The sequence below is a fragment of the Mustelus asterias genome, chromosome 1 (genome assembly GCF_964213995.1).
Source record: "Mustelus asterias chromosome 1, sMusAst1.hap1.1, whole genome shotgun sequence".
NCBI classification, from domain to species: domain Eukaryota; kingdom Metazoa; phylum Chordata; class Chondrichthyes; order Carcharhiniformes; family Triakidae; genus Mustelus; species Mustelus asterias.
In genome coordinates, this window is record NC_135801.1 from 123,646,476 (window position 1) to 123,667,915 (window position 21,440).

The 21,440-nt window shown below is 39.2% G+C and overlaps 1 protein-coding gene across 5 annotated transcripts in view; it reads left to right on the forward strand.

Moving 5' to 3' along the window:
- Positions 1–21,440, forward strand: part of fat1a (FAT atypical cadherin 1a) — a 196,003-nt gene that overhangs the window by 108,097 nt on the left and 66,466 nt on the right. For all 5 annotated transcript variants that reach the window (XM_078217930.1, XM_078217946.1, XM_078217947.1 and 2 more), the window contains exons 5-8: positions 9,138–9,467; positions 10,922–11,132; positions 17,675–17,814; positions 20,928–21,203. In XM_078217930.1, coding sequence (XP_078074056.1) covers positions 9,138–9,467; positions 10,922–11,132; positions 17,675–17,814; positions 20,928–21,203 — 957 coding nt within the window. The remainder of the gene's footprint in view (positions 1–9,137; positions 9,468–10,921; positions 11,133–17,674; positions 17,815–20,927; positions 21,204–21,440) is intronic.

Below are 21,440 nucleotides of genomic sequence, written 5' to 3' on the forward strand. Positions count from 1 at the left end.
AGAATGCTTTTCCTCAATGCAGCACATCTGTTGCATTTCAAGCTACCGAAAATGGCTACAAATACATCTTTGTTAAGGATGTTTGGAGGGAATCTTCAAAATAACTAAAATTTAAAAGTAAAAGCGTTGTCTGAGTATCTATCAATGATTAGTACATGACCAATATAAACCTTTAGTCATTCTCACCTTCCCTGTATATTGATGATTTTTTACCACCTCTACTGCCCGACTTGGTGTGATCAGCCAGTTTGACACTTGGGATTATTATGCAATGTGAATTTGATATAATGTGAACAGTTGGTTGACTGGCCTCTCTAATGTTTATAACAGTCATCAAGACATAATTGAAATTTTTATATAACCCGCATAGATAATTGTCATAAAAATGTCATCTGGAACTTACATTTTATATTCTACTCAACAAATACAGATTTTCACTCTGGACTTTAAATTTGTGAAAGTGCTCTCAGTTTTGCTTTCATAAGTTACATATCTGCTTAGTGATGATTGTAACCCTAATTATTTGGAACTATGTAAAACAAATATTCACAGCACTGTTCTGGTAACAGTATATGGTAATCTGTTGTAAAAATAAGATTTTATGTTTAAATGTAGCTCTGGTGTTGTAATCTATATATTGTCATTCCTCGAACCCGTTCAAACTTAATCTAAACCAATGTTTCTTTCCACATAATGCAACACAATGTACACCTTGCACTCGGTAACCAGCAATGCAGAATATTATGAAAATGAGAGTGAATTTGTCCTTCGTATATGCATTCTACGTTCATTCCTGCAATTGCCACGCATTTTACTGCAGTACATGTTATTTATTCTGATTGTTCTTTCTATGGAATAATCGCTGAGGCACCAATTAATATACTAAGAATTGTGAAATATTTTCTTGGTGAGAACAATTAGATAAAAACAGTTTCCCATTTTTCTGTGAAAGGAATTCATATGACAATACTAATGCTGCTATCATGTCAAGAACATTGCTTCATTTTCATTTTAAGTTATTCCATAACGGTTGTGGAGCTGGGAAAAAAAGAGTGATATTTTAAAATATTAGTGATTACAAAGGGAGTCTTCAGTTTAATGATTTCATGAAGTTGTGTTGTTGCTGATGAATTGGTGGCCTTGAAATTCAATGTTGTCTTTCAGGTGAAAGTAGCCACTTAAGCATTTGGCCGGTCATGGGAGCGTTCACTCTCTACTAAAGCATCACAGACTTTTGCTGGCTTCCTCCCAATTGCCAAGTAGGCCTGAGGTCCATTATCTGGTGTGCTTCCTGCTGTCTTGTTTCAGCTCAGAGATTATTCTCTGCACCCAGTTTGTACTGGCAGACCATGAGGAGAGATTGAAGAAACTGAGCTTATATTCTCGAGAGTTTAGAGAAATGGAGGCAATCTCATTGAAGTATCCAAAATTCACAAAGAGCTCAACAAGACTAATTTAGGAAACATGTATCTCCTGGCTGGGGTGTTTTAGAACCAGGGGACATGTCAGAATAAGGAGCATAAAAATTAGGAACGGCCCTTTGAGTCTGCTCAGGCCATTTAGGACTCGGATGAATAGGAATTTCTTCACTCAGAGGGTGATGAATCTTTGGAATTCCCTATTCCAGAGAGCTCAGGAGGCTCAGCTTTGGGCATGACTGTGCCCTGTTTCAGGTGGCACTATGGCTAATTATATTTTACCAAGGGTGAACGTAATAGAGCCAGGATCTCCAACTAAGTCAGGCACTATGTCCTTTATGCATCAGGTGATCCAGCCAAAGAGAAGCCCAAGATGTCAGTTTTAAGTTATCTTTGAATCCAGGAGCAGCAAGAGTCCACAGAACGAACTGGGCCACTCTGCAGATAGTCCACCAACCCCACCAAAATATGGATTTCTTTGGTTGTGAGTTATTTCAAGACCATTATTTTCATCCCACAATGCAATGTTGCCCATCAATATTGGGTTCTGTCCCTCAAAATGCAAGTGACCTCCCTTTGTCACTGTTGCACATTCTGGCTGGTGCACTCCTTTGAGTAGAATTTTAAAACTGCGGAACTTGGAATATACCCCTTAGGCTGGAATTTCTCCTTGGAGACAGGACACAAGAGTCAAATTTGTTTTTGTTTCAGAAACCCATCTCCAGTGGGAAACTAACTAAGTTCCCAGGGGTGAACCATTAATTATAGAGATATGGAGACTGGTTTCCTGTCCAATTAAATCGAGTTGGGGCAGAAATGGAGGGGGATTTCAGACACGCAAAGCAGCAGACACGCAAGGTGCTGTGCCTGCTGGTACCCTGAGGAAATGAGTTTGTGCCAAAGTTTGATGCCACAGAGGAAGTGGAGGTTTAGCACCCATGAGGGAGAGAAGAGAGCATGGCAGGAGGGAACCACTTTGTTGTGCAGCAATTCTCTTCAGAGCCATCTCCCACTGCTGCCAGTTCTTCCTCCCTTCACCACCTCCTCATCCCCTGATGGCTGTTTGCTTCCTGGTCCTCACTCTCCTCAAGGTCCACACATCTCAGGCAGGCCATGTTATGGAGAGCAGACAGCTACAACAGCTGAGATGCATGCATCACTTGGCCGGTCCAGGTAATGGACCTAGTGTTTCCTAAGCCCACAATGCCCCATCAGTTGTGAATCTGATGGGTCGTCCAATATCTAAAGAGGGCATCTGGCATGTGGATGATGCATCGGTATGCTATAGTAATCTGCAGGTCTTTTTGTTTCTGCGTTTGGATCCTGTGCCCAGGGTGATGTCTCCTCCTTCTTGCCTCTTGTCCTTCTCCTCTGCCCTCAGGATGTCCAGAGCTCTGCCCTTCTGTTGCAGACTGCTGTTTCTCATCTGTAGTGGTCTCAACCTCTCAAGTTGTAGCACCCATTTCCACTAGCCTTCCTAGTGGAGTCCAAGGTGCTGTGCCCACTGCTCCAATGCATTGGTGATGCTGGGAGGATGACAGTCCGGAACTGAGCTGTCAAAGTCCTTAACACTGACTGCTGCTCTGACCTGTGAAAGGCTGCGACAACTTGAACTTGAAACTTCAAAAGCATTTTTACTTACCTTTTAAACTTTTCCCTCCTCCATGACTTTACCCAGATGTGATCCTCACCTCAATGCAGCTGGTCTGACACGGAACAGCTGCTAAACCTGCTGGGAATGTTGAAAACGTTTTAAGAGATGGGCTTTTAATTGGCCCTTAATAATATTAATTGCTGTGATAGTGGGTGCGGGCTGGTTCAGAGGCCTGCACTCTCCACCCGCCTTTGGGAAGATCGTTCAACTTTTTAGAAAACTTCCCTGCCACCGTTCCAGGCTAATTGGGGCTGGGGACATCTTGCCCTGTGTGTTTGTTTATCAAGGGATACTGGGATAAGACTTTTATTCAAAGTGTATATCTGTAAGAGGCAACTACTCAACTGACATGGGGGAAGAAACTTTGATTTGTAAATGATAAATGTTTGTTATCATATCTTTTTGGCTGCGAGGGCTTTTATTTTGTTTAAAAGGGTCACTTGGTGCAACAAGTAATTCCATTGTTGTCGAATACCAGAGTGCATTACAGTAATTTGGGTTATTTTGCGATATGTTGTGATTCAGGAAGTTTGACTGCTTTGATTCTTTAGGTGAAGATTTAGGACATTGAGGGGAACCTCATGGCTTTGATCACTGTTGTATTTTTCTAATTATCCACTTGATAGCTATGGGAGTGATTCCAGGGTGCCATATGAAATGTGCATGATAAGACAGCAAATTAACTTTCCTATATAGAGCTTGTTTTCTTTGGCCCTGAATGAGCAAGCTTCCAAGTATGAGTTGTAATTGGTCATTTATTACTCCACAATAGTATAAACAATCCAGTACTGGGAGTGATAGATCAGAATATTGCTTTCAGGTCCTTTTCCTTTGGAATGTATAAGTTAGATGTGTTCAAAAATCTGTTTTTTGGTGGATGACATTTTAATAAATGCTGAGACATTTAAATGTTTTAGGGCAGACATTTTGAGATATTTTTGGACAGGAGAGCCATTGTTCTTGAAATTTTTGCTGTGTCTCAAGTTCATTAAGTTGTCATTTTAGCCTAATTTCTGATTGGTATAGTTAAGCAAGTAAGGTTTTAAGTCCTTTCTGCTAGCTGCTAATATATATGAACATCTTTTCTATTACACGATTTGTCTATAAGATTTAATTTGATTTTACTGCTTATTCATCTCCTCCTTTCTCATGGTACAGCCCAGGCTTGTGCCTTATCCATGGGAAATTTAAAAACCATATTCTGGAGTCTGGAACTCATTTCCCCAAAGGTTATGTGTGGATGCTGAGTCAACTGAAATTTTCAAGTCCGAAATTGATAGATTTTTGATGGGTAAGCGTATCAATTGATACAGGAACAAAGGTTGGTAACTGGGGTTGATACACAAGTTGGGCATTATCTAATTGAATGGCGGAATAGGCTTGAGGGGCTGAAAGGCCTGCCCCTGTTCATTTCCACCATTGCTTTGAATGGATTTCATAGGGAACTGACTAGTCTCAAATTACAATTGCTGTAAAGGCACTCATTTGTCTTTTCAGCCCATACTGACTAGTTCTTTGTCAGGTTTGTCGTCTTACCTGGCCACAGACTGTGGATAGTATTTTAATTATCAGCTACTATTCAGCATGAAGTTGAATTGCTTCTTTTGTGTTTTGTGGCTTGTTTATTCATTCCTGGACAACCTATTTGTTACTTGGGCTGTGCTTTGTTGCCTTTAGCTGTCTTTTTCATGACGCTCATTTTTACCAGAGAACATAATTTCAAGAAACAGTCTTGTGTAGAGATCCTTTTGTGTTAATGGCTAAAATATTCCTTTTTTACCTGGACAATACCTGTCTACTGGTTTAACTTTTACTTAATGAAACTCTTTTGTTGGTTATGTAATACATTGTTAACTGCTGTGCACAATGTTGTGGTTTGCAAAGTCAAATAGAACTGGATTAGTCTGAAATCTGATATTTTAAAGAATGAATCAGCTAATTTTGTACCTTCCGGGCAGCCTTTAGTTGGGTGATGGTTTAATTAGAAAGTGGGCCAAATTGTGCTCATCTATTGAGCATAATTAAATGTCCATTGACTAAATGTGGTCATATGCCTTTGTTTACTAGGTAAATGGTTATTGACCAATATAAAATGCACCATGGTGGGTGGTATATTTCCAGGCTGTGATCTCTTCATATAATGTGCTTGCCTGTCTGTTTCATCTTGTTTTCTCCTGTTCAGTAAAATACTTGGCTGATTAATAAAACAAATAGAATATGTGGGTTGTGGGGTAGACAGAAGGATTAAAGGAGATGAAAAATCAGCCTCCTTTCAGTGCAAATTAAAATCATGTCCCCTGAATGCCTTCTGTCTGGGAATGAACAAAAGAGCTCTTGGGTGCAGAACGCACAGAAGCCGTGACAAATGGATTAAATATGTACAGACTGGTCCGCAAAACTTTCAACGAACTGAAATTAGATCCAAGAAATTCTCAGTGCAAAACATAATTTAACGTTATTGCTTTCTTTTGCAATGAAAATGGGAAATACAGATCTAACAGTCCCTGAATGGAGAGGAAACATTCTGGAGACATTCAACTGCAAAGAGCCTTTGCTTAAAATGTTCACCCATCTTCATTCACAGTAAGAAGTCTCACAACACCAGGTTAAAGTCCAGCAGGTTTATTTGGTAGCACGAGCTTTCATCAGGTGTGAATTGTCTCAAGCCAGGAACGGTGTCAGTGGTAGCCATGATGTGGAGGTGCCGACGTTGGACTGGGGTCGGCACAGTAGGAAGTCTCACAACACCAGGTTAAAGTCTAACAGGTTTATTTGGTGACATGAGCAGTCAAGGGCATTCAGCCTCCGATCTTCGGGTAAGCATTCTCCAAGGCAGCCTTCAAGACGCACGACAACGCAGAATCGCCGAGCAGAAACTGATAGCCAAGTTCCGCACACAGGAGGACGGCCTCAACCGCGATCTTGGGTTCATGTCACACTATCTGTAACCCCCACGACTTGCCTGGGCTTGCAAAATCTCACTAACTGTCCTGGCTTGAGACAATTCACACCTCCATTAACCTGTGTTTAACCCTCTCTCCACTCGCATTGCCTGCACCCTTAAACACTTGATTACCTATAAAGACTCGCATTCCAACCATTATCTTGTAATTGAGTCTATGTCTATATATGCCCTGTTTGTGAACCCAACTTTGAACTCACCTGATGAAGGGGCAGTGCTCCGAAAGCTCGTGCTACCAAATAGACCTGTCGGACTTTAACCTGGTGTTGTGAGACTTCTTACTGTGCCTACCCCCAGTCCAGTGCCAGCATCTCCATATTGTCTTCATTCAGATGCTGTATGGATTTGTGTTTCAAATTTTCTTTGGGCAGTCAAACTGAAAATAATGCAAAGTTAAATAATTGAACAAAGAGTTTTGATTTTTTTTTAAATCGCTGTCATTCCTCCAGTGTCTCTTGCAGACATAACCGCTAGTGGAAGTTACAGTTCTTGTTCTAAAGCTTTTGGAATAAATTAAATTGAAACATAAAAAGATTCTAATAAAACATCATTCAATTATTCCACCTTTGTGCCACAATTAAAAGTTCAGTCATTTCAATCAACACTATGCAGAGTAAGATTTAACATGCTTGCTTTCTGGTCTGAGATTTTGGCAGACTCCCAAAGCAGCTGCCTTTTGATATGAGCAAACCAACTACATGTGGTGAAATTCCAGCCATTGCTAATTTTACTGAAGGAAAATTCATGTAAGTTTTCACTTTCTAGCCATTGCAATTTGCCAGCACAATAATGAACCCTGGAATTTTCTGCCCTTATCTGCATAAGACTATGACATAGGAGCAGAAGTAGGCCATTCGGTCCATCGAATCTGCTTCATCATTCAATGAGGTCATGGCTGACCTGACCTAATCCGCAACTCCACTTTCCCGCCTTACCATAACCCTTGATTCCCTTGCTAATTAAAAATCTGTCTGTCTCAGCCTTGAACATACTTAATGACCCAGCCTCCACAGCTTTCTGCGGTAAAGAATTCCCCATATTCACTACCCTCTTGAGAGAAGAAATTCCTCCTCATCTTTGATTTAAGTGGGCGACACCTTACTCTGAGATTATGCCCTCTGGTCCTAGACTCTCTCATAAGGGAGAAACAACCTCAGCATTTACCCTGTGAAGCCTCCTAAGAGTCCTGTTGGTCTCAATAAAGTAACCTCTGATTCTTCTAAACTCCAATGAGTACAGGCCCAACCTACTTAACCTCTCCTCATAAGAAAATCCCTCCATACCCAGGATTAACCTAGTGAACGTTCTCTGGACTACCTCCATTGCCAGTGTATCTTTCCTTAGATAAGGGGACCAAAACTGTTCACAGTATTCCAGGTGTGGTCTAATTAGTGCCTTGTATAGTTTTAGCAAGACTTCCATATTTTTATGTACCACTCCCTTTGAAATAAAGGTCAACATTCCATTTGCCTTCTCGATTACCTGTTGAACGTAGGTGCTTACGTTTTGTGAGTTATGCACGAGGGCCCTCAAATTCCTCTATGCACCAGTTATGAAGAGGCTGGGACTGTTCTTGGATAGAAGAAGGCTGGGAGGAGATTTGATAGAGATGTTCAAAATCATAAGGCTACTGGACGGAGTAGATAGGGTAAAACTGCTCCCGTTTGTAAAAGGATCAAGAATAATTGGGCACAGATTTAAAATGATTTGCAAAAGAAGCAAATGTGATGTGAGAAAAAACATTTTCACACAACGAGTGGTTTGGGTCTGGAAGTGCGTTGGTGGCAGATTCAAGAGGGCATCAGATGAGACATGATATAGCCTTACACACTGTTGAACTCTCTTTAATGTGCTCAATCATGTGTACCCATTACAACACCAGCAGGAATTTAGTTGTTCCCTACATAAACTGTCCTTGTGTATGTTTTGAGCATACTTGTCAATTAGCACTGATTAGTGAGCAGTTTTGGTCACCTTATCTAAGAAAGGATATATTTGCCACGGGGTGTGCAAGGGAGATTCACCAGACTGATTCCTAGGATGACAGGATTGTCGTATGAGGAGGGATTGTGTCACCTGGGCCTGTACTCACTGGAAGTTAGATGAGCGAGAGGGGATCTAATTGAAACTATAAATTTCTGAAAGGGCTGGACAGGCGAGATGAAGTGATGTTGTTTCCTCAGGCCGGAGGGTCTAGAACAAGGGTTCACAGCCTCAGGGTACAGCGTAGGCAATTTAGGACTGAGATGAGGAGAAACTTCTTCACTCGGAGGGTGGTGAACCTATGGAATTCTCTACCATAGAAGGCTGTGGAGACCAAATCACTGAATATAGCTTAGAAGGAAATAAGATTTCTAGACTCTAAAGGTGTCAAAGGTACAGGAAGAGCGCAGGAGTATGGCTTTGAGATAGATGATCAGCATGATCGTGTTGAATGGGGGAGCAGGTTAGAAGGGCTGAATGGTCTCCTCTTACTCCAATTACTGACTATCGATGTTTCTAATGCTGTGGATATTTGCCTGCAAGAAAGTTGACTGAAAGTGCTCAAAGATATTTCACTTTCAGCCCCAGAAAAGGTATGAACTTAATGGGTGGGATTTTACGGCCTCGTTCGAGCAAGACCAGAAATTTCTGCCCGAGGTCAATGGATATTTCCATTGTCCGTTGTAGAATTCTGGTGAATCAGTTTGCTTGGGAGCGTGCAGAGATCTTAAGGGTGAAAAGCAATTATGGAACCCAATCTCTTGACATATTTCTTAATCCCTTCAAAGAAATTTTCCATCTGCTAATTTAAATAATTTAAAGCCCATTAAAACCTGAAATCCCACATGTTTACATCTTGTGTTAAAATTTAGTGTTTGTGCTCAGACGTATCTTTCCTTTTTATCTTTATTTCCAATATAAAAATGTTGATCGCTGTTGCAAAATATTGAAATTACTGGTCTCAAATTATTTGACTTGGAGTAAAGCAAAAATAAGAAAAATGTTTTATTTGGTCTGGCAAAAAATACTACTTATTTTGAACTAATGAATTCTAGTACTGTATAAAACTGGGTGATTTAAAAAGCTCATAATGTGCTTGTTTTTCTTGCTGTTTTAACAGGTGACAATTGCTGACAATGGCAACATCCCAAAATCTACCATTGCTAGAGTTATAGTCAAGGTGTTGGATGAAAATGACAACAAACCTCAGTTCTTGCAAAAGTTCTACAAAATCAATCTCCCGGAGCGAATAAAACCAGAACGAGAGAAATCGGTTAAGCGAGAGCCCATCTTTAGAGTAATCGCTGCTGATAAAGATGAAGGTCCAAATGCAGAAATATCTTACAGCATTGAAGAAGGAGATGAACAGGGCAAGTTCTTCATTGAGCCTAAAACTGGCGTTGTCTCATCGAAGAAGCTTTCGGCAGCTGGGGAATATGATATTCTTACGGTGAGTATATATTTATGTATGTATGTTATTATGTGAGTATATATTTTGTATGTATGCCTGAACATATGTATGTGTGTATGTCTATGCATTGAGTTCATTTGCATAGACTCAGAAATTCAGGCAGTTCCATTTATGGGCAAGTGGAGGTGAAATTTTCCTTTGCTGCACCTGCAAAGTGCAGCCTGTGGCTCCCCCCAATATTGCACCAGCAGATTTATTCACCACCAGAGCTAGTGTCACAATAACTTCCAGCTAAGTGCATTGGGACTGGATCTGGCTTGGACTGGGTATCTGGATCGTGTTCTGGGCACATGGGGAACAATGGGATTGGGTTGAGGTGGGGGGGATTAGTTGCAGAGCATGGCTGTGTTGAGGGGGAGTGAGGAGGAGGGATGGTTATCAGATCCTTCAATGTGCCTTAGGGAAAAACATTTGGTCCTCATTCTGTAAGTTACGTAACTTTTTTGGGCCTTGAAGGTGATTGCTAGGCCTAATTTCCTGACCCAGAATAAGCAAATCATAGAGAAGGGCCCTCAAACAAACATATGGAAAAGGGGTATATTGCCTGTTTCAAGTGCAGATAAAAACAGATGCTTTGTCCTTACCGAATATGGAAGGCAGTTCGCTTCCAGCTGGAAATGCGTGAGTGTTGCTTAGCTACCATACGAGTGCCTTGGTGGTCCATGTGGTGGTAATTTTTCCCAAGGACAGGTCCTCTGGTCATTTCTCCAGGCTTTGCAAGTCTTCTAATTTCCTCTTCGGTTGTTTGTAATAGCCTTCCATTTTCAACTTCAGTATGACTCGGGTAAAGAATTCAAGGCATTTTCTTACTATCCTAGTACAGTCCTGAAAGGAAAAACATGTCTGCTTCCCAAAAGATTCTTCATCTGTAAATGGTTCTTTTTCCTTAAGGTTCTAGCTCTACTGTCATCACCAACGAGAATTTGCTGGTTCTGCCCTTGGCCTTGTCCTGAAACCCTGAGCGTGAGACCTATCCCGAGGATGACTTGCAAAAGGGCAGGGATAACCACCCTGAGGTCTCAAATGACCCTGCTACCATGATGCAACCCAAAACTTGGTGTCATGTAGACCAATTTCTAGATCATATTCTTTGCTTATAAAGTAGGGTACCTCAAAATAGTTCACAGAAATACCATTGCATCGAATATAATATGCCATTTTTAGTTTCCTGGAGATTAAGTAGGCCATGTAGAGTGAAGCATTCGCAAATGGTCACCCTTTTGAGACTGGTTTATAGGCCTACAGCCCAATTTTCTACTTAAGTGTGCGTGGTCAATGTTCATTTCCTAAGTGCAAAGTAAAGTGATAAATGGATGCCTGGAAACTTCAAGAAGCGTACTGTTTATTTATACACTATGAATTTACAATGATAGTATCTCCTTTAGAAATATGCATTCGGGTTTTCAGTTAAAAGATTCAAAATCTTTTCACAGATAAAAGCTGTGGATAATGGACGCCCTCAGAAATCATCTGCAACTCGGCTGCACATTGAATGGATTGTGAAACCCAAACCATCCACTGTGCCATGGAATTTTGAAGAATCTTCCTTTTCCTTTAGTGTCATGGAAAGTGATCCAGTTACTCACATGGTTGGAGTTATTGCTGTTGAACCTGCTGGCACTACCCTCTGGTTTGATATCATCGGTAAGGAAAGTGATAGCGTGCTTGCTAGTTAGGTGCAATGATTTCCAAAGCAAACATCTTACTGAATTGGCTACTTTGAAATATTCAATTGAGTTCAATTGGATACAAATTACCTTTGGTTTCTCTTGCTTTTTGTCATTTTTCTCCCATTTCCTCTTCATTTGAATATGTTGACTCCCTCTGGGTCCTCTGCAATAGGGCAAAGTTCAAAAGGGGCCATCTTGTCAATTCACCGGATAGTCAATTGTCTTCAGAAATCATGCACAATTTTGAACCTTCAGTGGATTCTGGGAAGCAAACCAATCCCCCGTGTCATGAAATTCTGTAGAATTGATGTTTTCCTTTAATACCACATATATAAGTCTTGATTCATAACATTGGCTGGCAATGTGATTATAAGAGCGCATAACTGGTTCAGTCTTATAATCACGTGGCACTTCCTACAGACTCAATGGCTGTCAATCAGGAGTAGAAACCTGACTTTTTTACTACCCTAATCTTAGAGGCACAGACGATTATTATAATTTCTGAGCAAGATCAGCCAAATCAGCCTATGATACCTTGGATTTTCCTGTCCCTTTGGTTCAATTGTAGTATTAATAAATTAATGGATCCACTGCACTGCTTTATCTTTTAAGCTTAATGTGCATCTTTTTTCACTTTTTTTCTGGAATTACTTTGATTATTAATGTATTATTTAATGCTCTAGAAATGCTTAAATAAACATATGGAAACTTATATAATGTACCGCACAAACAGTACTGCTTCCTTTGACGTGCCCACAAATCAGACCCCAAATTGGAGGTTTACAAAGTTTCATTTACAGAATGGGAATACAATTTACTGAATTTGCATATAAATTCAATCTGCTGTTTGTAGACTGACTGAGTTCATAATGATAAATCTAAACAAACTACATTCTATTTGCAACTCAGGTTCAGAATTTAATTGTGCTCTTATGATCTTTCTTGCTCTACTATGTAACAGACTTGAATGCTAGCATGGGGGTTAAAAAGATCCCAAGATGCATGGACAAAAACAGATAATTGAGAGTGCATTTTTCGAATATTTTTCAGGTTTAAATTGTCTAAATGTGTTTAAATCAAATATATCAGAACTGTTGATTATAACCAACCTAGTGTTAGAACAAAGATGTGCATGTTAATTTGTGTGAATTGCAATTTGAGTAAAACCAGGGAAATAAATGGTAACTCTGCAATCTGACACCCCTGACAGGAGCACTGCTTTCATGGAAAGTCACAGGTGCGAAGCCTGTGATTTTTCATCCATTCATCTTGATGGACAAAAATAAATCACAGGATGTACTGACTGTGAATGCAGTTTCCTATCAGGAGTACTGGATTGTGGACTCACCCTTATAATGGATTTCCATGGTCTACCCTCTATTGTGTATCTCACCTTTAACTAGATTCTCATTAACTAATCTAATTTCTTTTCTTTTCTATCCTTGCTGCCTTTTCTGTCTTCGACTGTGTTTCTGGCTCTGCAAGGTGACAAACAAGCTAGAGAAATGTTTTATATCTTTCAGATGGCTTGTGACCCGAACTGTACAGCAGAAGGTATCTGCTGCCATCTCATAATTATACTTTGGTACTACATTATGAGATCTACTAATTAAATTTAGCAATGGAAATTATATTCTTTTTGCTCTGTTCATAAACTAAGAAAAAATGTTGCCCAAATAACTTATACTCATATAGTAAGTATCATTGAATTAGCAAGTAAACATATTTTATATTGTCAGTGGGTGCATATGCTGCTGCTTTTATGTCTAATCCAGTTGTTCTCTTCTGTTAATTCTATGTATATATCTGTCTATTAATATATTAAAAATCTTACATCTATATATACTATCTGTAGCTTCCTCAATTACAATTTCAAAGTCCATTATCTATGATGGAAACTGTCTGTACAAGCTTGCTGGAATTTCTCCTTTTTCCTTAATAGTCTGCTGCAGCAACACTTCTGGCCAAAAGGCATAATTATGGTGCAAGTTTACATAGACTGTTCCTATTATACATGTGGAATTTATAATTAAAGCATAAAAACAGAGTACATAACTTTAAATTGAGGACTGAATTATATCTGCATGTCATGGTCCAGGTTGTTAGTCAAGTGCTAAACCTTTCAATGTTTCCCCGCCATCCCACAATGGGGACAAAAGTGTCTGAAAATATGAAGCAAAAAATAATAAAAATAAAACAATGTCAAAATTGGCTGAGTTGTACTTTCTCAAAAGTAATTAGTGTTTCATTCAGTTTCATAACCAGGCACTGTTTTGTGAAAATTGAAAGAATTACCTAATTATGTGGGATTGAACAACTATTTTTTGATTCTGATTGGCAGGTGATTTTTAATGAAGGAAGCAATCAAAATTTGCCTACTCTTGTGATTTTAGCCCTTAATTAGATGCTTAGATTGGCACCTCTCCATGATCTTTATACCTGAAGTTGTTGCTATATTCATACATCAAATTTATAAAGATTTACTGATTACTTCAATGCTCGTTTTTTGAGGTCCTTCATGAAGTAGCAGATCATTTTAAATTGAATCATTTCCCACTAATAAATCCACAAGAAACTAGTTGCATCTTACTTAGGAATTGCAGTAGTATATTTTAAAGTACTGCAGAGTCTATTTTACAATGTGGCTTCATCTTCCCAAATGGTCTACGTTGCACTAAGGTCAGTGTAATTCTGTATCATGCTGCTGCCTAAACGAAATCAGCCAATGATTGAAATAAGCCTGCCCTTTCTTTTTAAAACAGTAGCTGTTAGAAAATATTTCGAGTGAAAGCAAGCACTACAATAATTGTTCGATATTAGTTAGTTATGATATTGAAATTTATATCTGAGTTATCTTAGAAGGCAGCTGTTGGGGATTTTAGATTTTTTAAGTAAAACAAAACATTTATTGACTGTACTCGAGTAAATCTCACAAAATGCACAAACTCAGTTTAAAATTCAATTCCAATTGATTCAGACCTTAAGTTTAGATGGCAGAGTGGTTAGCACTGTTGCCTCACAGCGCCCGGGACCCGAGTTCAATTCCAACCTCGGCTCACTGTCTTGTGGAGTTTGCACATTCTTCCCGTGTCTGCATGGGTTTCCTCCCAGTGCTCTGGTTTCCTCTCACAGTCCAAAGATGTGCGGATTAGGTTGATTGGCCATGCTAAATTGACCCTCGTGTTAGGGGATTGCAGGTGGGGTTGCGGGAATAGGGCCTGGGTGGGATTGTGGTCAGTGCAGACTCAATGGGCTGAATGGCCTCCTCCTGCACAGAAGGGATTCTATGACAGGTTCTCAAGCTGAGGTGTTCAAATCAATAAAGGAATTCAGTAGAGTAGATATTGAAAAGCTGCTACTTTGTGGTGAAGGAATAAAGCAGAAGAATATGTAATCTTAAAGTTAAAACTAAATGATTCATTAGTCAAATCAGGAAGTACTTTTCCACAAACAGGAACTTTCTGTCCCAAAAAACTGTGGATGTTGGGTCAATTGAAATTTGAGATTGAGATAGAGGATTGGATTAACCGTGACCTGTTTGAATGGCAGAATGGGCTGAATGAAACTCGTTTGATGTTTCACATTGATTCCCTAGGAATGCTGGAATGTACTAATATGCATAACTCAGTTAAAAAGTTACTTCATCTCAAAACGAACAGGTCTTGAAATTTGTTATTCTAAAAACCTTGAGGAATTCTATTCTCATGAATTGCACCAGCGTAAAGCATTTGTTTCTCTAAAGTTTTAACAAGTCACCTGTGAGCATGAAACGGTTGAGAAGGAACATAATTATTGTATGAATATTTTCTGACTTTAGTGTTTTGTCAGTTGTGCTGAATGTTAATTGAGTGGTTGGTCAGTAAAAATCTGCAAAGAAATCTAAAGAAAATGATCAAAAATATCAATCATTTGCATTTTGGTGTTAATGGTAAAAGGAGAATGAACCTGTTTCAAGGTTCTTTCTAATCCACGTGAATGAGAAGGGAAAATTATACCTATGTGTGTTGAGAACTTTTCAGAGCGTACACTTCTTGTTCGCGAACTATAATTCGTGAGTCATGCATTTAATCTGAACATTTAACATCAAAACTACCTATGTCAATATTTATAACAGAAATCCATATTTAAACACTTATAATGTAAATGTCTGTTTTGATGTGCCAACTTCTTGTTGACACAGCTTGTTGATGAAGCAACTGAACCATGAAAAACAGATTTTTTTTGCTCAGCAATTAAAATTGTTAATATCTAAAATAAGTTGTCGACTAAATTAGAAAAATTTTAGGATAACATTCTATTTATCCATTGAATTGTTTTTTCTACCTTTTCATACCTTTGTTAAAGGTTTTATTTGAAGGTTATCATCTGTCCCAAAATCCCAGGTTTGGACTTGATGTTTTACTCAGTGCTGAATAATTTTGGGAATAAAATTGGGAAGCAATTTCAGCAGGCTGATCATGTTTACTACACAAAATTCCCTAGGGTACATCAGTAGCTTGTAAGATAGATAAATGTTTGCATGCCTCTATCTTTGTTAATAAACTCAATTTGATAAAGTTTGATTGTTTTTCAAAATTATTTGAAGAAGACCTAGAGGACAAATTTCCAAATTCAGGTAAAATGTATATGAAGCTGATTTTATTTTCTAAATGATGACATATTTTCATCTCTGTCTGAATGAACAAAAAAGCAGGATCAACTACAATGGTCCCTTTCAATTGATTATAAATTATTTGTAAGATTCAGAAAGAGCAAAGTATGTCTTTCTTCACCCTTAGGGTCTTTTTGAATCACTTGTGTTTTCTTAATCCATTAATGGGTTGTGAGTGTCAATAGCATTTATGCCCATTCATAATTACCCTTAAGAAAATATTCTGAGCTGCCTTCTTGAACTGCTGCAGTCTATGTAGTGTAGGGGGTTTTAAGGATTTGGACCTGGCAATTATGAAGGAACAATGATATAGTTCCAGGCCAGGGTGGTCTGTGACCTGGAGCAGATCTTGCAAATGGCAGTGTTCCCATATGCCAGGCTGCCCTTGTTCTGCTGGGTGGTAGAGGTCCTGGATTTTAAGGGACATAGATACGTTAAGTAAATAGGCAAGAAATTGGCAATTGGAATATAATGTGAGGATGTCCCCTTTGGCAGGAGGAGTAGAAAAGCAGAGCATTGTTTAAATGGAGAGGAACTGAAGAGTGCTGCAGTACAGAGGGACCTGGGTGTCCTTAGACATGAATCACAAAAGTTAGCATGTAGGTACAGAAAATAATTAAGAAGACAAACACAATGTTGAGATTGGGATAAAAGCAAGTAAAATGAAATATAAAAGTGGGGAAGTTTTGTACAACTGTACAGGGCACTTCTGAGGCTGCACCTAGAGTACTGTGAGCAGTTTTGGGCACCTAACTCGGGGAGGGACATACTTACATTGGAGGCAGTTTGGAGAAGATTCACTCGGCTGGTTCCTGAGATGAAGGGATCTTCTCAAGAATATTTGAGCAGGCTGGGCTGAAAGTCATAGAGTTCAGAAGAATAAGAGATGACAGGGTAGATGTTGACCGAATGTTTCCACTCGTGGGGGAATCTAGAACTAGGGAGGAGAGTTACATAATAAGGAGTCTCCCATTTAAGGTGGAGATGAGGAGGAATCTCTTCTTTAGAGGGTCATTAGTTTTCAGAATTCTCTCTCCCAGCAAGCAGTGGTGGCTGGGCCACTGAATATATTCAAGACTGAGTCAGATAGGTGTTTGATCTACAAGAAAGTCAAGTGTTATGGCGCACAGGCAGGGAAGTGGGGATAAGACCACATCAGATCTGTTATGATTTTATTGATTGGTGGGGCAAGTTTGAGGGACAGAATGGCCTACTCCAGCTCCCATTTCTTATGTTCTTATGAAAGCAAACAGAACCTTAATTACCTTCATTATTGTGATTAGTTGATAGTTGTGAAATTAAAATATTTCAATTAGTAACATGTATAAGACTGAGAGAAAGAAGAGACGTGAACAGAGAAAGACAGAGATAAATGGATATACTTCCAGGGAGCAATTGCAAAGCATCAAATTTAATGCACATCCCTCCCAAGTGCTGCCAGATCTCTTGATCTCACTCTTCACCCCCAATGCCCAGGCCTATACCTTTCCTTCCTGTCACTGCTGAAAATACTAAGTTATCAATGAGCCAAACCCCTCCACAACCCATTCCTGCTCCCGAGTCCTATGAAACTCTGTGTTCCCCTTGCATTGTGGTGCCAAGCTAAGTTATTGTATCTTTCATCATTTTGTGTTTTCTTATTAGTTGTGAAAATAAAATGTGGTTCTAGTTAAAACAAAGGCCAGCCTTCCCTCTAAAGGCCTTCATTATACAAAAAGAAGTCACATTGTGCAAGGTTCATCCCTTGTATCATTTTGCATGTTCGGTGAAGCGAGACCAATTTTTTTTCATTTGCATGCAATCTGATAGCAGAGCAGAATCTGTGTGTTTTTGTTATATCTACCTTTTCATATTCTTAAACGCAGGTGGCAACTATGACAGCCGATTTGATGTGGACAAAGGTAGTGGAACCATCATTGTTGCGAGACCACTTGATGCAGAACAGAAATCAAATTACAACTTGACAGTGGAGGCAACAGATGGAACAATGTCCATCCGCACTCAGGTAATTGAATTCCTGGTGAAGGATTTAGATTCGGGGAAAAAATTGCTTTAGTTCTTTATAGGCCATCAATGTTGCAAAACAGGAATTTCATTTTGAAGTTATTAGTTTGTAGCCCTCTAATATCTTCAATGTTGAACTGCTTTCTGGTGAAAGATTAATCTTGCACTTCTCTGTCTGTTTCAGATGTTCATTCAGAGCGTTTTTGTTTTACAAATTATCGATAGCATGTCATTTTTTATCAGTTTGTTGTAGTTTGTAGATTTGAATGTGGACGCAGCTTGATGATTCCTAACTTAGTTTCTTCAATAAGAGCTATAGAATCGTAGAAACCCTACAGTGCAGAAAGAGGCCATCTGGCCCATCGGGTCTGACCGACCACAATCCCACCCAGGCCCCAGCCCCATATCCCTACACATTTGCCCGCTAATCCCTCTAACCTACGCATCTCAGGACACTAAGGGGCAATTTTAACATGGCCAATCAACCTAACCCGCACATCTTTGGAGTTTGGAGCGATAATAAATTATTTTCTGTAGTAGAAAAGGAAATTGTACACAGATCTGGTCTTGTGTTGAATTGGGCAAGGTATTTTTGTGGGTGAGGCATGGTCTAAAAGTTACACAATGGAAATACAACATTTAAATAAAATAGATCTATGAACTTCTGAATAATTACTTGTCTGCCATATCTTAGAACTTGGAAAAATTCAAGTAGTCAGTTACAAAAGAACATAAGAATCAGGAGCAGGACTAGGCCATTTGGCCCCTCGAGTCTGCTCCGTCATTCAATAAGGTCATGGCTGATCTTTGTGTGGACTCAACTCCACTTTACCCACTCACTCACCATAACACTTAATTTCTTTACTGTTCAAAATTCTATCTATCTTTGCCTTAAAAGCATTCAATGAGGTCACCTCAACTGCTTCACTGGGCAAGGAATTCCACAGATTCACAACTTCTGGATGGAGAAGTTCCTCCTCGACTCAGTCCTAAATCTGCTCCCTCTTATTTTGAGGCTATGCCCCCTAGTTCTAGTTTCACCCCCCAGGGGAAACAACATCCCCGCTTCTATCTTATCTTTTCCCTTCATAATTTTATATGTTTCCAGAAGATCCCCTCTCATTCTTCTAAATTCCAATGAGTATAGTCGCAGTCTACTCAGTCTCTCCTCATAAGCCAATCCTCTCAACTCCGGAATCAACCTAGTGAATCTCCTCTGTACCCCCTCCAGTGCCAGTATGTCCTTTCTCAAGTAAGGAGACCAAAACTGTACACAGCATTCTAGGTGCGGCCTAACCAGCACCTTATACAGCTGCAACATAACCTCCCTGTTTTTAAACTCCATCCCTCTAGCAATGAAGGACAAAATTACATTTACCTTCTTAATTACCTGCTGCACCTGCAAACCGACAAATACTGACCTCGCCAATGATTCTCACATTCCATGAAAGAGTTTTTTTTTTAAATTACAGCCATTTTAAAATTTATGTATTGAGTTAAAAGTTTTATAGAGGTTGGTTGCCCAATATCCTGCCATAATGACAGCAGAAGATAGGGTAAAATGTCAAGATGTGACATAAATGGCTCTATGTGCCATTTTTCTAGGATTCCCTTTAACCTTTACTTGAAGCGAAGGCAGGGGATTGAGAAAGCTCTTACGTAAATTATTTTCAAGTTTATTAAAAGCTTAGTGTGCATATTATACAGGATGTCCCTTTCAAAGCTAAGATGCCCAATGACCATCCTTACCAGCACTAAAACAGACATTCTGGTGATGGACTGCAGAAGTTGCAGGTGTGCTCCTGGCCACCAACATCTTGGCTTTCTGAATATTAGCCATTGCTAAAGGGCAGCAGCCAGAAGATCGTACATCCCATAGATTGAGCTGGATTGGGTGGGGTGAATGTAGTAATCTGTTAGCGGATGCATCATTCCTGAATCCGTAATCGGCAGTGGAGCAAATAATATCCCCTTAAGGAGTGACATACTTGTTCCTTTCTGGCAGTTGCAACGAGCATCATGTCCCAGAAGCTGATGTGCATCATGATAAGATGACATGTTATAGACACTAATATAATCTGCATATTTGAGACAATTTTCTTCCCTCAACTCTATTCGATCATACCTATAAGTATGCCAGTATTGGTAGATTGTTGATGCAGACCATGCAAATTAGATGCTTGAAACTTGGAATGAAATCACATGTGTTGCATGTCATATGCCACTCACGTTTTAAGTTTCAAAGCAAACCGGGTTGGTGCTGCTGTAGATTGGTATCACTTTTAATATGCCTATTCAGCAAGAATGACTTGCCATCAATATGAAGTGTAACGGCAGCAATGGAGTGGTACAGAATTTAGAAAGCTGGAAAATGTAGAGTTATGCAAAATAAGCATTCCTTGCATATTTAATAAATGAACTAATTGGAGATAAATCGCATATGATGTCATTGTGATTTTCAATTTCAGTTCAACTTTCTGCTTGGCTAGATGAACAAGAGTTTTTTTCTGTCCAAGTAAATTGCTATAATCAGCATCACATCTGCCCTCAGCAGTAGGAGTCAATGGAATGATAGTGAAGACAGGCATGCTGTGTTATCTGACGTTCTGGAAATACTTGGGAGTTATCAGCTCAATATAAGGAGTTTCTGAGTAACAGTATTTTGGATTCTTCATGACTAAGCAAAGCTTGTTAACAGTTTGGGTACTTAAGAATGCACTAAATCTTGCTAATACCTGTACTCAGGCAAAATAGAGAAAATAAAGGAAGCGATTTTAAATAGAAATTGTAGGCTGGTAATTATGAAACATTTAGATTTTCATTTTGTGAGCTTTCATGTGCAAATATTTTGCTTTAACGCATTCACTTAAACTGATTATATAAGTATGCATTCACCTGATTAGAATGTTGAAAATAGAAGTTCTGTGTCTTGATAGTTCACTTTGTAGTGCATATAAAATTCTAACACAGTCTTTCTCCATCATAAACTTGAAGTGATTAAAACCATGTCATTGAATGATCAAGGCCTCAATTGTATTATGAGTTCCTCTTGCTGTGTTTAAAGAAACATAATGAAATCACAGTTATCAAATGTCAGATTTTACTTCATTTCAGGTATACATTAGAGTAATTGATACAAATGACCATCGACCTGAGTTTTCAAAGCCAAAGTATGAAGTAAATATCCCAGAAGATACAATTCCTGAATCAATAATTCTCCATGTTAGTGCCACTGATAAGGATGAGAAGAACAAGTTGATTTACGTCCTTCAAAGCAGCACTGATCCGAGCAGTCTGAAAAAATTTAGGCTGGATCCTGGTACTGGCGTTCTTTTTACAGCTGAAAGGCTGGACCATGAGACAAAGCATCAGCATGTGCTGACTGTAATGGTGAGTGTAATACTCATGGAGAAAGTATGTTTCTTGATGCATTTCAGCTTTTACCACAGTCGTTTCTTTTAATAATTTTACAAGTATATACTTTCCCTTACTTTTTTTCCATCCTTCACCAATTAACTTGGATTATAGACAGCAGATTGAAGGACTGGTTTGGTTTTCTTCAAGGTGAGCGATGGCAGTACAAGGACTGGAATATTTTTCCACATCTGGAACTCATTGCTTTGTTCG